Source organism: Protopterus annectens, chromosome 10.part0, assembly GCF_019279795.1.
Source record: "Protopterus annectens isolate FY-2018-M chromosome 10.part0, PAN1.0, whole genome shotgun sequence".
NCBI lineage: Eukaryota > Metazoa > Chordata > Ceratodontiformes > Protopteridae > Protopterus > Protopterus annectens.
In genome coordinates this window covers 1,224,151,962-1,224,169,984 of record NC_056744.1, presented here as the reverse complement: position 1 = coordinate 1,224,169,984, position 18,023 = coordinate 1,224,151,962, and the positions used below count along the sequence as shown (strand labels likewise).

Sequence of the window (18,023 nt, the reverse complement as noted above, 5' to 3'; positions counted from 1 at the left end):
GGCTGAAACGGACTCTCATGAGGAGCCAACCAGGCCTTTAAATATTTCTATTGCAGGACCTTCGGACAATGCTCCTTCGGATAGGTCCGGAGCCGCTGTGCAGGTACCGGCTTCTGAAGGGGTTTTCAGGCCTACTCAGCTTCTAATAAAGGCAAAGACAAAGGCAAAGACTCCTTCTAAATCAAAGACTGCAACACAGGCCTCTTCTGAACCGGCTCCCAAGTCACAGAAACAGTTACTCAAGATGGCGGAGGATTTACTTACTATGATTAGGGGTTCACATCCCCCTCCAGATAAAAGGCCAAGGCAGGATGTTTATTATGATTCCTCTGATCAGGCTTCTGTTTCTTCTTCTGACCAGGAATATTCTTTCCTTCCTTATGAGGATTCTGATGCTGAGGAATCCATTCCTTCAGCTTCTCCCCCTGAGGATTTCTCTTTTGGGGAAACTTTGCATGAAATGAGGGAACATTTCCACTGGGAAGGACAGGAGTATTCGGAATCTAAGAAAAGACTAAGGGATTTTCTTCTTCTCCCCCAACATAGACCCTTAGCTATTCCTCCTCTTTTGGATATTGTGGATGATGCTTTTTCGGAGGCTAACTTAACCCCTGACTCTCTTCCTCCTGCTCCTGTCAAGCCTGATAGATATTAAAGGGTTCCTGATTCCCACCGGTTTTTATACAAGAACCCTTCTGCTGACCCTGAAACCATTTCTCAGGGTCCTAAGGGAGTTAAGGCCGCTTCTGCCAAAAATCCCATTCCCACTGAAAAGGATTCTAGATCTTTAGAAAGATGGTGCAAAAAAGTGTACACTTCTGCTACTTTGTCCATTAGGGCTTTAAACTGTCAGTTTCATATGCTGAAATACCAGCACTTTCTCTTGTCCGTTTAAAACAAAAGGTTACTTCCATTTCTGCCTGTGCAGATACGGAATTACATGACTTATTGCATGCCACTGAGCAAGTTGAGAAGCATGGTTTACACTGTGGATTTGATGCCTTGGAGGCTTCTTGTAGGGCTGCTGCCTCCGGCACAGTCATTAGAAGGCATGCATGGCTAAAGGAACAAAATTTGCCTGAACAAGTAAAAGCTAAATTATTGGATGCTCCTGGTCAGCATAATGTCTTGTTTGGATCAAAAGCTGAAGAAGTGATTAAAAAGATGGAGGATAAGGTGAAATCCATGCAAACACTTAAAGATTTCTTACAAGTACAGCCACCAAGATTTAGCAGAAATTGGCCTTCTAAAAATTGGTCCTTTCCCACTTCAGACAGGCCTCAGAGGGGTAGATATAGACGCTCCAGAGGAAGGCCTCAAACAGAAGCTTCTTATAAACCAAGACAGTGGACTGCTTCCACCCCTAGGGGAGGAGAGGACAGGTCTCAAACTCATAGGAAACAAACTCAATGACTCCCTCTGTTGGGCTGCAGGAACTTCTTGCCTGGAAGCCCCTCGAGGAAAACTCTTTTTTATCAGAATTGGACTCGTATAACCCAAGACAAGTGGGTTCTGGATGTGGTTTTAAGAGGTTACAAATTCCATTTTCATACCCTGCCAAGGCCGAGCGGATGGCCAGACCTTCCAAAACATCAATGGACAGAGGCCTTAAACCAGGTGGAAGCTCTTTTGGCTATGAAAGCTATAGTACTGGTTCCACTTTCAGAGATGGGACAAGGTTTTTACTCAAGGCTCTTTCTAGTCCCCAGGAAGCAAAACTCATGGAGACCCATTCTGGATCTGTCAGTCTTGAACACCTTTCTAGAGATTCCAAAATTCAAGATGCTTACTCTACAGCAGCTACTTCCAATGCTGTCCAAAGATGCATGGATGGTAACTTTGGATTTAAAGGAGGCATATTTACACATTCCCATCAGGCAGGAATGCAGAAAATACCTTACTGCAGTCTCAAGGGAATTCAAATTTACCCTTATCTGGACGATTGTCTAATTCAGGCAGACAGCAAGGATGTCTTACTCCAGCATCTAGAATTTGTACAGAACCTCCTCAAGTTCCTGGAATTCTCTGTAAACATGATTTGATACCCTCACAACAGATAACTTTTCTGGGTGCTCTTCTAAACACCACAACCCAGATGGCATTTCTGATATCCGAAAAACAATTACAGCTGGCTTCAACTTTCAAAACCTTGGCAACCTTAACCCAGCTATCTGCAAGGAGATTCCTGCAGGCTTTGGGTTACATGGCCTCCTGCATCCTTCTCGTACCATATGCAAGACTACACATGAGGAAAATACAGTGGTACCTAAAAAGTGTATGGTCTCAGCATTGCCACAGTTTAGACATACTGATCTCCCTTCTGCCTTGCCTTCAAAAGGAATTTCTATGGTGGTCCAGGGCATGTACTCTAAACATAGGGGGAAACCCTTCTGTCTGCCTCCTGCCACTCAGATTCTAACCACGGATGCCTCTGATTACGCTTGGGGAGCCCATTTCAGGGAAACTGTCTGCACAGCCTTTGGACAAAGGATCAGAAGCACCTGCATATCAATTTAAAGGAAATGTTAGCCGTTCAGAAAGCTCTAATGGCCTTCAGGAATCTTCTACAACCAGGACAACTACTAATACGGACAGACAACACCACAGTTATGTGGTACATAAACAAGCAAGGGGGATTTCATTCCTACCCCCTTTGCAGACTAGCCATGGATCTATGGAACACAGCTCTAGCTTGCAATCTGGACCTTCAAGCTCAGTTTCTACCAGGGAAGCTGAACTTCCTGGCAGACAGTCTGAGCAGAAACCTTTTGGATCCACACGAGTGGTTGCTGGACACCAAAATATTCAGGATGATAACAGCAGTCTGGGGATGTCCTCACATAGACCTTTTTGCATCCCATCTCCATCATCAATTACAGAATTTTTGTACCAGGACTTTCCACAAAGAAGCTTGCGAAGTGGTTGCCCTATCATTATGTTGGAGGAACCTCTCGGGATATGCCTTTCCACCTCTTCTCTTCTTCCATGGGTATTATTAAAGATAAAACAGGACAAGCCCAAGATGATAATCTTGCTGGCCCCAAATTGGCCTAGACAATTTTGGTACCCTACTCTGAAAAACCTATGTCTGGAGCCCCCTTGGGTTTTTACCTCAGTCTCCAAACCTTCTGTCCCAACATCAGGGTCAGGTTCTACACTCATGTCAGAACTCTCAGCCTGGCGACCTGGTTAATCCAGGTCCTTTGATTTCTTCTTTCCTACCCAAGTAGGTTATGGATGTCATTTTAGAAGCCAGACGTCCTAGCACTGGAAAATCTTATGCAGGAAAATGGAAAAGATTTTGTTCCTGGATGCAGGCTCAGGATTCTGATCCTCCTCTTCCAAACATTTCTTTAATTTTACTTTACTTGTCAGATCTCTTAAATAAAGGTCTCTCTTTCTCTTCCATTAAGATACATGCCTCTGCTATTTCTGCTCATTATAATACAGACCCTCCAATATTTTCCCACCGGCTCATGAGACAGTTTTTCAGAGGAGCTAAGAACTTAAGACCTCCTAGACCTCCTCCCATTCCTGCTTGGGATCTCAACTATGTTTTGGAAAAACTAACCTTGCCTCCTTTTGAGCCTGACGCCTCTTCTGACATCAAGTTTTTATCTTGGAAGACAGCTATCCTGTTAGCCCTAACCTCTGCCAGGAGAGTTTCAGAGTTACAAGCTCTTATGGCTGTGGAGCCTTATATTATTTTTCATCAAGACAGGGTGTCTTTGAGGACTAATCCTACCTTCATGTCTAAGGTGGTTTCCAAAGTGGCTTTAAATCAAACTATACACTTGCCTACTTTTTTTCCCCACTTCTCAAAATAAAGGGGAAAGGATCTTACATTCCTTGGATGTACACAGACAACTACGTTTTTACCTGAACAGAACCAAGGACATCAGAAAATCAGAACAATTGTTTGTTTCTTATGCTTCAAGTTCCCAAGGTAAAGCCATTTCAAAACAGACCATTTCTAAATGGATTGCTCATGGAATCAGATTTTGTTATTCGCACCATGGAAAGCAAATCCCAGGGAGTATACGGACTCATTCCACCAGAGCTGCTGCCACTTCTGCGGCCTTCTTCAGGGGAGTTCCTACCAAATATATTTTGGAAGCTGTAACTTGGAGTTCAGTGCATACTTTTTCTAAGCACTACAATTTACCTCTCTACTCTAAGTCTAGGGCAGGCTTTGCCTCTGCAGTCTTGCAGGGCCTTTTATCCGCCCCTTCTTCTTTATGACCACCTCCCTTTCTTTCAGCTTTGGGATTCTACCCTACAGTCATGACTGCAACAGTGAAACATGATGAACATAGTACAGTTGTGTACACCTACCATAAATGTAGATGTTCGAGTGTCTTCACTGTTGCAGTCTGGGTTTCCCTCCCCTCTTATTTTTACTTCTGTGTGGTTCCTTTTTTCACCATTCTTCTGAGGTGTATTTGCAAAGGATATGGGATCTTTCTCATTTTGGGACTCCTGGCATCTGGGGCAAGAAAAACTGGAGAAGATGGCGTCGGCTGTCAGCTTTGTACTCCTGACACTCTGACATCAGGGAGCATGGTTGAACAGCCGACGCTGGACCCAGACTTTGGGATTCTGGCTGACCGAGGACTGCCTGCCGGCAGGGGAGAACCCCTACAGTCATGACTGTAACAGTGAAGACACTCTAACATCTACATTTATGGTAGGTTTACACAACTGTACTTTCGAGGATGTCACAAGAAGACACTCTGAGAATGCTATGCTATGCAATCAATTGCCTGAATCTCCTTGTGTTCTGACTGTGCTCCTCAAACATTTTGGAAATATAGAGTATACTTTAGAACATTTATTATAACTGTATTTGCCTTAATATTGCTGCAATTCAAGTGCTCTAGGTTGCACTGCATCTGAATTGTTTGTGTTTTAGCTGCTTTTCTGTATATATAGACTTCTCTGTTTGTAGATTAGCTACTTATTCTGCTGTATTACTGCCTCTTAAATCATTTTTCAGTTGTGCACTTGCCTTGCTTCATTTAAAAAGATTTAAATTGCTAATTGTATAGAGTTTTAATTGCATTTACTGTTTAGGACTACACACTCGTGTGTTAGCCTTTTCTGGGTTTATTTACTGTATTATTGCATTGTTTAGCCTGTTTTAACCAAAAAAAAAAAAATACTATCTTGTTTGCTCAATTCCCACCTTTCCTAGCCAGTCCAGATCCCAGGCTATGCTTGTCTCGGGACTTTATTTTCTGTGTTCAGAGCTATCCAGACCTTGCTGTGGTAGAGGGAAGACCTACTGCTTACCAGTGGGAGTGGTGAGCATTGTACTGCCTATCTAACACTAGAGGAGTGGTTTCCAGCTCTGAAATTGTAATTTTATTAGCCGTTTTGGGCTGATTTCTATCCCTTTCAACTCTCTGGCTTAAAAATGCATGTGTTTGCACATTTTTTGCATTGTACAACACCGCAAGGCTACAGCTAAAGTATTCCAGGTGCCAGAAAGTCTGCTCTTCAAATTTTCCCTTAGAACTAGCTGGTTTCTCAGTAGTAGCACTAAAATCTGAACCTCTGTGACTAGCACTTGCTCTAGAACCTTCTGGAAAGCACTAGGAAGCCTTAAACTGATACAAGCACTCAACTCTCCTTGTCAATAAGGTGAAATTAATCGTAGGCACTAAACAGCGTATAATTGCAAAGTACCTTGCGAAGGTAAGGGAAAACAGCTGTTATACTTTACAAAAAAAGCTCCTAAACAGGCATGTCCAAGGGTCAGCTTCTGGTGATTTCTCCTGTCCACCTGGTGAATCTATGCATACTGGGGCAATGCGGCAACTGCCTCATGTACACAGACAACCCTCTCCTCCTACCACCCAACACTACAACCTGCGAGAGATGCACTTAGATAGCCAAACTGTAAGCAAAGCTCTCTCCGGCCAAGATGGTGCTAGACAGTCAAGAGGAGAAGGTTAACTCCTGCACTACACCTCACGCAACTCATAGCCCTTCAAAACCCACACCAACACCCACACATAGCAACACTAAACCCACATATGCAGAGGCCCTTAACATTAACCTGCCCAAGCAACAAGGACCTCCGAAGCTGAAACGCAAACAAACACCAGTCACAACCAAAGTGACACATAGCTCACAACACTAGTACCCAACACTTTAGTAATAGGTGACTCTATAGTCAGGCACACTGATGTCCCACTCACCAGGCTGAACAAGGAGAAAATTACAGTCAGCTGCCTGTCTGGTGCCCGGATCCACCACATAACGCATGCACTCAAGTCACTCCACAACTAGTACAAATACGACTCTGTCATTGTCCATGCTGGAGTGAATGACTTGAGACGTACTTCCCTGGACTACATGAAAAGAGACATGGGAGAGCTCTCTGATCATGTAGCCCAGGCAGGTATGACCCTAGCCCTGAGTAGCATCCTGCCTTCGCCCAGAATGATACCACAGTATAAGGACAAAATGATTGACTTCAACAATTGGCTAAGCTTCTGGATCGACAAACCATGATGCTTTGCCAGAGATGGTCTGCACCTGTCACCCCTGGGATTCAGGTTACTGGCTAAAGCTCTTGCCCCCCCTATAGTGCCTTTTTTATCCAAGGTTCAAAGGACAAAACCACCACTGTAACAGATAACAAGCATGCAAAATCTGAAGGTAATGCTACTCAATGCTAGAAGTCTAAACCTCAAAATGCACCCTCTCGAGGCACTCCTAAAAATGGAGGACATCGATATCTGTGCAGTAAATGAGACCTGGTTCAAGGCTCGAGAGAACACCCCTGCAATACCAGGCTACAACTCTTACCACACTTTTCGGCCACAAAACCAAGACCGAAACACTAAAGGTGGAGGAGTGTCCATATTCACATCTCCAGGCTAGTTGCCCAACACAATGCATCTGAAATTCTCCAGGTGCAACTAACACTAGGTAAGACTGCAGTCCAAATTGTAGCTTGCTACAGATCCCCCACCATGCCCCAAGATTCTCACTACACCTTTCTAAATATACTGGAAAATATTAAGATACAACCAAACACCCAAATACTGGGTGATTTCAACTACCCTGCCATTAACTGGGAAAACTACTCTGGTACCAACTCCTTTTCCCAACGGTTCTTGGAATTCATAAATTCCAATGCCCTGGATCAACTAATCCATTGTCCTACATGGGGCTCCAATATCCTAGACCTGGTCATTACCAGCATGGGAGATAGATGCTCCACACAAGTGGTCTCCCCCTCATTGGTCAGGTCTGACCATAAGCAAATCTCCCTTGACACCCACATCCCACCCCCATCCCCCAATAAGGAAACCTCCTTAAAAAATTTCTCCAAAGCCAACTTCATGCTACTGAAGTCAGAAGTGGTAAAAGTCATGACACCCATGCAGATGGGATCTGAAAGTTCGACTGCAGAATCCAACAAAAGGCACTGTACGAGCACATCCACTCGTGCATGAATCGTGCCATCCCAAATAGAACCAAGATGCTCTCCTCCAAAAAAAGGAAGCCAATTTGGTGGTCCCCTGCTATAAACAAACTATACAACATAAGGAAGAAGCTGTTGCAGAAAAGAGGAAAATCCCTAGATGCAAAAAACTCCCTCACCAGCCTCTGTAAGAAGCTGAGATCCCTCATAAAATCCTCAAAAGCTAGTTACGAAAATAAAATTGCCACAGATTCCAAAGACAACCACAAGGCATTCTATAGTTATGTCAAAAATCTAAATGGCAATGCTCAGATCTGCTCTGAGCTACAACAGAATGGCATTAAATATACTGATCCCAAGGATATTGCCAGTATCCTGGCAGATTGAATTAGAGCCAACTTCACCCCCCTCTCACCCCCTAAAGGGGCCATATCAATACCAAAAGATTGCCAAATTCCGGTAATCACGGCCACATAGGTAGAAACCGCACTCTCCAAAGCTAAGAATACAGCATCCATGGGACCAGATGACATCCCAGGCTGTGTACTACATGAACTACAAAATGAACTGGCACCTCACCTAAGTGTCATGTTTAATCATAGCCTCACCTCAGGCTTCGTGCCCACTGAGTGGCGCACAACTACAGTTATCCCACTTCACAAGGGGGGATCCACCTTGGATCCCGGGCACTACCGTCCCATCAGTCTGATGAGCCTGATCTGCAAGGGCATGGAATGCATTATCATGGAACTTCTAAACAAAGACATTGGCAACCTTCAAACACTGGACCCCACCCAGTTTGGGTTTATGAAGGGCCGATCTCTGCTCCTGAACCTGATTTCTTCTAATCCGTCTCCAGAGCTGTGGATGAAAGTAAGGCAGTCCACACAGCCTATCTGGACCTCGCCAAGGCCTTCAACACCATCCCCCACTCTGGAATCATAGATACTTACTAAGCTGGGCATAAATCCCTACGTCACTTGATGGGTTGCCAACTGGCTTACTGACAACCCAGACTGTAAAAGTAGCAGACTCCAAATCCAGCTACAGACAAGTGACAAGTGGAGTCCCTAAGGGTTCAGTCCTGAGACCACTCTTGTTTGGCATCTACTTCTCTGAAGTACAGGCCAACACTAAGGGACTCTGGCTAACAAAGTTTGCAGATGACTGCAAACTGGGAGCCATTATTGAATCCCTAAATGATGTGGATATTCTACAAAAGGGCCGTACAGAAACAGATGCCTGGTGCCAGAGCCATGGGCTCAAGCTTAATGCCAAGAAATGTATAGTTATCCCCTTTGGAGAATAACATGTACCCATGAATTTACCACATAGGTGGTAGTACACTAAACATCGAAAGTGTGATGAGAGACTTGGGGACACAGGTGGACAGTGGTCTCGCCTTCAATAACCACATCGCCACAACAGTTAGGAAATCCTATGTGGCACACCTCATTACTAAGGGCTTTTCAACCAGAAAAAAAGGAGGTCATTGTCCCACTGTACTCATCCCTCATTAGACCCATTATAGAGTATAATGCCCCGTTTGGTATGTACCTCACAAGACATCTGCAACAGCTGGAAAAGCCACAGAAATACCTCACTAAAAAAATCACAGGCCTAAAGCAGATGCCATATGCTGACCACCTAAAAAAACTCCAGCTATACTCTGTGGCATATCGTCTACACGGAGGCGATCTCTGCTTAACATACAAGGCCATGTCAAACCCCGAGCTGTTGGACATGCTCCACTTAAAGAAATCCCAATCCCTCAGAGCCACATGCTCCAGAGATCTAAACCTTGTCATCACAATGAACCAAACATGCTGGAGGAATATGTTCCTGACCCAGAGACTCCCCATACTCTGGAATATATTGTGCCCATACATGTCAAGCAGAGCGCCTCCTTGGCCTTCTTCAAAAGGAACCTTGATGATTGAATGGGAGATAGTAAATTCACTCCAGGGATCATGTCAGTCGCCCTGCTAGACAGGGGTCCAGGGAAGTAAATATTGTGGGAAGAAATATCCAGGGAATTGTTATGGTTAGGCTTGTATAGGCCTTAGGGCCGATAGCCTAGTACCAACCTATGAGTATTTTTTTGTTGTGTCTTTCGGCTTTTCCCGGTTAGGGGTCGCCACAGCGGAATTCCGGTCCGCTAATGATTGGCAGTTGATTTTTACATGCAGAGTTGCCGGCGCTGACACACAACCTTCAACGAAGGTACGCCCATTCACGCACGTCTCCACACAGAAGACGCTCTAGCTGAGAATCGAACGGGACAACGTCTTGCTGTGAGGCGACAACGCTACCGCAGCACCACCACCGCGGATGAATACCAACCTATGAGTATTACCTTCACAAATTATGCTAGCTCTGTCTGTGAAATTATTAAAAAAAACACTGGCATGTCTTTATATGTGATGATAGACACACAGCCGTTTTAGGTGAGGTTCCTTAATTTTAAGAGCAGTACTTCTTTGAGAAAAATGTGCTGTAAATCTCTCCAAAAGAAACCCAAGGATTACTGATAGAATAGGGACTCACCCTTGTAGAAACTGTAATGTGTCAGTTTATTGAAACTACTGATAGATTTGAGCATCCTGAGACTAAGCAGGTTTGTAAATTAAATTTCTTTGCAAATTGTAAGAGCTGCAATCTTGTTTTTTTAGATAGCTGCATTATTTGTAAAAGTTTTTATGTTGGTAAAACTAACAGAGCTTTGAAAGACCGTGTAAGTAAACATATCTATGATGTCTCTAGAAAAAGATAAAACAAATGCACTGTCAAAACATATTTTAGTTGCTGGAAGTACCCACAAGTCTAAATTTATTGTGCAACAACTTTTTAATGTTAGCAGTAGAGGTAGTGATGTTGGCACTAAAACAGAATGTATTGAAACTAAATGGATTTTAGAATTACAAAGTGACAGAGGGATGGATTTAAATGGCCATGTTTCTTTAAGGTCATGTGACCTTAAGTGGTAGACCTGAAACTGTGTGTATTTAAGTTGCTTTTATAGAGGTTTTATTAAATCTGAAGAAGCACCTGGATAGGTATTAAACTTTAGAACTGCAACTTTATTGGATTCAAACCTGTTGGCTGGTTATTCTTCTATTTGGCCCTTGAAAACATACTTTCTAAGGACGCCATACTTTGGGTTTAGAAATTGTCTACTAGAGGGAACCTCTCTACTGTAATAACTTACCTCAGTACTGGAATCCCTCAAGGTTTAGTGTGGGGTCCTCTTCTGTTCTCACTTTTTACTAGTGATACACAAATGATCTACCCAACCACAAGATAACTATGTATTCAGATGACATCCTTTTATTGGAGGCAAGTAATACCCATCAGTCCTTGTTGTATAAGATTCATTCTAAACCTGTGCAATTGGCTGCATGCAAACAAGCTTCTGATGAATTGTGCCAAAACAAAAGTAATGATCATCTTAACCAATAAAAACAACTTGCTATGCCTTCTACACTAATAATAAGGCACTAAAGGAAACCTTATCCTTAACATTAGCCAGCAAAAATATCTAGGTGCAACACATGGCCATCTCTAAGCTTCGCTAAGCACACTAACAGTATTGCTACCAAGGATTTGAGAACTAAAATTGTTACCGCATCTCCAACCTTCTCTTCCCATGATGTTCTTTGTGTTTCACTGTTGCAGTCATCATATTTGGGTTATCTGCCTGCAGGTAGCCCTCAGCTGGCCTGAATACCAGATTCCTCGGATTTCTGCGTCGGTTGCTGTCACTTCTTCCAGGTCGTCAGGGGTATAAAACATGCAGCCGATGCCATTACATCAGTCTTTTTTGCCGTGTGGTGCCCAAAGCAGAAGCAGTTTGCAAGTGCCAGTCAGCCGTCTCCTGAAATTTTCGTTTTCGATTTTCAGACCTGAAGTCTTCAAAAAAGATAAGTAACCCCGTTGGGGATCCTTTTTCTTGCTCTAACTGATGCCAGTAAAAGTTAACAATTGTCTTACCTGTGGAAAGCAAATACCTCATAGAGATTTTCATTCTTACTGCATCCCCTGTTTAGTCCCAGACCACGATGTCCCTCACTGTTGGTTTTGTGCCTAGTTCAACGCCCTAACTCTTCGTCGTCGGGCTGTTTTTGCAGACAATTACTTTCGTACTCGATTTCTGTACTCTAAAATGGCTTCGTTAAGCCATCCGACTACCGATCTTCCGAAAAAACGTAAGGATAAACACAGAGACAGACCGCATAGGTCCAAAATGGCTGACGCTTCCGTTAAGCTAGTTGCCAGTCCGCCGGTACTCAGTGAAACATTTTCGCAGCCCTAATACCTGCTACTTCAGATTCGCAGGCTTCTACTGAGACCTATTCGGTGTCCTGTATGCCGCGAGATGCTTCTTTGACTATGGAACATGCGGATGTCTCTACCTTGGATGGGTCCAGAGCCGCTGTGCAGGCACCGGTTTCTGATGGTGTATTCAGGCCTACAGACATTCATATTAAACCGATGCCATCGTTTCCATCCTGAAGTTCCGAATTCCTCAGGCCAAAAACTCGCATTAAGCCTAGAAAACCGACGACCAAACCACAGACTCAGGTCCATATTCCTCAAAAACAAATGCTTAGAATAGCTGAAGACCTTATTACCTTAATTAGGGGAAGCCAGCATTCCCCCTCTAAGAGACCTAGAACTGATTTTCTTTCTCATTCTTCTGATCAGGAATCTGATATCTCTGCTCCTTCTGATTACTAGGATTTGTCCTTATCTACCTATGAGGATTCTGATGCAGAGGATTCCATTCCCTCTGCTTCCCCTCCAGAAGATTTTTCTTTCCGTGAAATCTTGCATACTCTTAGGGAGCATTTCCGCTGGGAAAGCCAGGATTACTCCGAGTCCAAAAAGAGACTTAGGGAATTCTTACTCCTGCTCAGCATGGGCCTTTAGCTATCCCTCCTGTTCTGGACATTGTAGATGATGCTTTCTTGGAATCCAGCCTTATCCCAGATACTTTACCTCCAGCTCCCAGAAAACCTGACCGGTACTACAGAGTACCTGACTCTCACAAGTTCCTCTTCAAGAATCCTTCTGCGGATCCAGAAACCATTTCCCAAGGACCAAAAGGCATTAAGGCTACTGCTGCCAAAAATCCTACCCCTTCTGATAGAGACTCTAGAGCCTTAGACAGATGGGGTAAGAAGGTATATACTTCTGCTACTTTGGCCATTAGGGCTTTAAATTGCCAGTTTCATATGTTAAAGTGTCAGCAGCATATTATGGGACTACTTAAACAGAAAATGGTGTTAATTCCTGACTCTGTTGAACACAAAGAATTGCAAGATTTAATGCATTCTGCAAAACAAGTTGGTAAACATACTTTGCAATGTAGTTTTGTCGCTTTAGAAGCATCTTGCAGGGCTGCTGTCAATGGGTCTGTACTTAGAAGGCATGCTTGGCTTAAGGAACAAAACTTGCCAGATCATGTTAAAGCTAAATTACTGGATGCTCCCTTAAACCAAAACCGCCTTTTTGGCAACAAAGCAAAAGAAGTCCTCAAAAGGATGGTGGAAAAAGCTAAATATATGCAAACTGTTAGATTTCCTACAATTACAGCCTCCCAGATTCAGTAGGCATTGACCTTCAAAGAACTGGTCCTTTCCTGTCCCTTCCAGGCCTTCTCAGTCCAAACCCAGGAACAGCAGACCACCTAGGCTACAGTCTTAGGCTATGCACAGATCTAAGCAGTGGGTGGGGGGCTCCCACTTCCAAAGCAGGGAGTAGTAAGCCACACCCTTATGGAAAAATGGCACAATGACTTAACCTTAATCCTTCCAAGCCCTGCTCAGCTACCTGCCCCCTTAGGAGGAAAGCTCGCCCTGCATGCAAAAAACTGGGAACTCATTACCCAGGGCAAATGGGTTCTGAACATAATTTCCCAAGGATATAGATTCCACTTCCACACACAGTACCAACCCCAAATGGTTGGCCAGACCTACCCCCAAATCAATGGGCGGAGACCCTACATCAGGTTCTCTCTCTTCTCAGTATCAGGGCTATTCAACCTGTCCCAGCTGAACAAAGGGGACAAGGTTTTTATTCAAGACTTTTTCTGGTACCCAGAAAAGACGACTCCTGGCATCCTATCCTGGGCCGCTGTATTCCCAACACCTTTCTGGTGGTTCCAAAATTCAAAATGTTAACTCTTCAACAGCTTTTTCCTATTCTAGCCAAGGATGCCTGGCTGGCAACCCTAGACTTAAAGGAAGCTTACCTGCACATCTCAATAAGAGGATCTTGCAAGACCATGCCTACATTTCAGGGTGGGCTCCATGCACTTTCAGTTCTCTGCACTTCCCTTTGGCTTATCTACTTTGCCCAGGGTGTTTACAAAGTGTCTAGCTCCAGCCATTGCATTTTGCAGGCAGAGAAATATTCAGATTTACCCATACTTGGACGAATGGCTGATTCAGACTAATCCTTCCTTTATGCCCAAGGTGGTGTCTAGTGTGGCCCTAAATCAGTCCATTCATTTGCCTACTTTTTTCCCTAATACACAAAACAAAGGAGAACGAATACTGCACTCTGGATGTGCACAGACAACTTAGATCCTGTTTGGACAGGACTAAGCCTTTCAGAAAATCTGAACAGCTGCTAGTTGGCTTTGCTGCAGGGGCAGAGGGGAAGGCCATTTCAAAGCAAACCATTTCCAAATGGATAGCCCATTGCATTCATTTCTGCTACAAGCACCATGGAAAACCTACCCCACAGGGGATAAGATCACATTCCACCAGGGTTGCATCTACCTCTGCAGCATTTCTCAGAGGAGTCCCTACCAGGGACATCCTAGAAGCTGCTACCCGGAGCTCTGTACAAACCTTCACCAAGCATTACCACATGCCTATATTTTCTAAATCCAGAGCTGGATTTGCCACTGCAGTCTTGCAGGGCTTAAGAGCTAATGCTCTTTAACTTCCTCCTCCCTTCCTTAGCTTTGGGAATCAACCCAAATGTGATGACTGCAACAGTGAAACACGAAGAACATAGTACAGTTGTGTACACTTACCATAAATGTAGATGTTCAAGTGTATTCACTGTTGCAGTCCTGGTTACCTTTCCTCCTGCCCCCGACTTCTCTTGGCTCTACCTTTCCTTCTTGTTGGTATATTTATTTTTTCTTGTGTATTTGCTTTTTGATGAGGGTATACCATATCATATAATTGCTTTCTATTGTGGGGGCACCTGACATCTGGGGCAAGAAAAACTGATGTAATGGCATCGGCTGCATGTTTTATACCCCTGATGACCTGACGTTATGAAAGAAGCGACAACATCCGACGCAGAAATCCGAAGACTCTGGTATTCAGGCCGGCTGAGGGTTGCCTGCAGGCAGATAACCCAAATGTGATGACTGCAACAGTGAATACACTCTAACATCTACATTTATGGTAAGTGTACACAACTGTACTTTCTAACACCTAAGTTGGAATATGCATTGATTTTGCTTACCCATTCACTCCTCGGATAACACCTAAAGAATTCAAATAGCAGAAAAACATATTCACAATCTCTCTATTAGCAAACCCCAGTCGTCATCACTGTTTTAAACTAGAAAGTTTAATTGTCTCCGTTTTACTTATAGACATTTCTACTTGACACCCTTAGGTATAAAATTAGCTTAGCTCTCAGAAGTCAGGCCTAATGTCAAACTTGGCCTATTGCAGAGATCCCATCGCTCTTGACTGCGACAGAGTGTACACTTAACAGTAGATGTTACAGCACACACCAGCAATTATTGTTTATGGGAAGGTACTTGCACAATGATTCTTAATGCAGCGCCAACATGTTTTGTCTGTGCTGCGAAAGCTTTGTTGTTAGCAAGCTTTTTAATGATTTACAGTAGTTGAAATTAAATTATAGATTATTGTACTGATGAGTAATTTTGCTGTCACTTCACTAGAGAACATCCAGCTTCAACAAGACTATTAATATTGCTTTGGTTTGAGACTCCTTATTTTTACAGATTTGCGTATTTTGTTTTGGGCAGTCTGTAATCTTTTAGTCACTTGTTGAAATGACTGCCAATGCCTTTCTGCACAATCTGGATACGAGTAAATGTTTTAAATTCTTGAGCCCTTACTCTGAATTTCTAAATCCTAGGTGTATGTATATATCTGGTGTCCCTGGAACAGGAAAAACTGCAACTGTTCATGAGGTAATTCGCTGTCTGCAGCATGCATCTGAGCAGGATGAACTGCCAGCATTTCAGTTTATCGAAATTAATGGGATGAAGCTTACTGACCCCCATCAAGCCTATGCACAGATTCTGAAGGTGAGGAGAGAATGCCTTTATTTTTGTTTTTCATATCTGAATCAGAATCTTGAAAGTGACAGCAGATAATGTGCATGTTCCAGAGGTTTGCATACAGGTACAAAGTTGAAAGCACTGGAGAAATGCAGAACATGGCATCAGCTTTTGTGTTCAAAACAAAGTTATGGAAGGTGGTTGGTTACCAGTTTAGAAATCCTAGGTGCAAGCACAGAGGTCTTACTTTGAGGATATTAGCTTGGAGGTACAACCTCTCTTGACTGATTAGTCATCTAATTAGTATTTCTTTATGGAGCGGTTTCTTTTTCCTGATCTACCCATTGCAGCTTATAAGCGTTCTTCAACATCTAGCATTTAAGTAGCTTATTTTATAATTTTGTGCTTTTTCATGTCAAAGTTGTACACATGTGGAAGACACTTGTGCCAAAAAAGCCTGCAAATTCCTTGCTTGTCACTGTTTTTCATGGCTCCTTGCAGCTGACAATCGGCTGCCTCCAAACCTTCTTGTCCACCGGGTCTACCAGTTCAATCTTAGCCTCTCCTGGTGAGGCTATTAGGAACCTGATGCAGTGCGACAGTGCAGCATGGAATTATTTTTTGCTACTAACTCCATACCCCTCTCATGCAAATGTCTTTCTTCCAGCATCTGGTGCGCAGTGGACTCCTGTTATTTATCGACTTCTCCGCATGTGCTTCAGCCATGAGCCCTACTCCCTACCGTACCTCTCAACCTCTTAGAGCAAAAATATGGGCAAAGCCACAAATAATAGTGAACAAAGGCCCAAAATATGGTCACTTTTTAAATATTGCTCTTACAAACTTAAAGTTGATAGAATAGCAGGTTTTGCATCAGCATGAGTTTTCTGAAGATAAGTCTGAAAATCAAATATCTGCCATTATTGGTTGACTTCAATCTTCAATGATTTGCCAATGATTTACCAAAAAACTATTTTATGAGAAACTGACCAAAAATGAGTCCAAAATCTGGACATTCTGTGAAAATCTGGATAGTTGAGAGCTATGTCCTCTACACTACTAAATCACCTCAAAAGTCCCTGGATTCCAGCAAGGATCTTGCTGTGGTGTCTCTGAGAATTATCCTACAGCCCACTTGCTGCAGTCAGGGGGAACCTTGCCAAGTCTGTTCTTTCCTCTGAAAGATGAGAGTTGGCCATGACAGAGAAGGCTATATGCAGGGTCTTGTAGCAGTATACCCATCTTTCACACATGCTACTATCCTAATGCGGTATTACTGTATTTTTATAACGAGATAATCCCATGCCATGAGTGATTACTCACCCACCAGTAAGCACTGCTAATATAATGAAATTGGGCTCCTTTAAGGAGCAATAAAGACTGTCCATTTTAGATGCTCCATCTAGGGAGAAGTTTTTCTGTGGCCATCTTTCACAGGAACTTGTTGATGATCTATTTTAGATGCAGGTCCTCTCAACCATGCAGGACTTCTGTAATGCTCACGCCAAACTCATTCTCTCTGCTTTTTCTTCTAAGCCTAATCAACTCCTCTGGAAGAAGCCTTGCAGATTTAGGAAGGCACTTGACCATCATATAGAGTCTTATCCCTCCAGGGCTGGGAAAGTCATGCAAGAGGAAGACTGTGCTGTCCTAGCAGTTGCAGTTCTGATTATAATCTGTAGCTGCCTTGGGGGAGATGAGACTGTGAATTCTGAGTTTGCTTTAACTTGGATGGCAATTGCAAAGGAACAGAGCTCTGGACTTTAAAGGTCTGATGTATTTTAGAGCTCATAGATTCACACACAAAAGGGTACTACTGTAAGACTAGTCTTCATAAAAAAGTTAGAACAGGCCAAGATTGTACTCCACAAAAGGGGCCTAGAGGTTGTCCTTTCAGACTATCAGTAGGGATTCCAATTCTTCCTCCTGTTAGATCCAAAGAGGAATGGATGATATCATGGACCTCAGTGACTTTGATGCTGCTATTTCAGATTCTGTATGATCTCTCTTCAGAGAGTCATATCTCTGCTGCTGAAGAGTGATAGTGGACATCTTTTAGCACACCATTGTTTGAAGACTGATATTCTTGAATGGTCCCCTAGCTTAGACAAATCTGTGAATTTCTTGCTTTAGATACCATCTGTTATACTTAAATCATTTGTTGCTCCATCCACACCTATTATGAATGTCTTAATTGGTGCTGCTTTACTCTCATACCTTGCTATTTATTCTAGTTTTGTCTTTTGTCTGTGTAGTGATATGCAACTGGCAGGCATGACTAAAAGACCAGCTTTATTCAGC

General features: G+C 43.3%; 1 protein-coding gene across 1 annotated transcript in view; it reads left to right on the top strand.

Annotated features, from left to right (window-relative positions):
- The window catches only part of ORC1 (origin recognition complex subunit 1), a 967,334-nt gene that overhangs the window by 446,612 nt on the left and 502,699 nt on the right, over positions 1 to 18,023 (top strand). Inside the window, exon 10 of the mRNA XM_044086852.1 lies at positions 15,578 to 15,749. Within this exon, the coding sequence (XP_043942787.1) occupies positions 15,578 to 15,749 (172 nt within the window). The remainder of the gene's footprint in view (positions 1 to 15,577; positions 15,750 to 18,023) is intronic.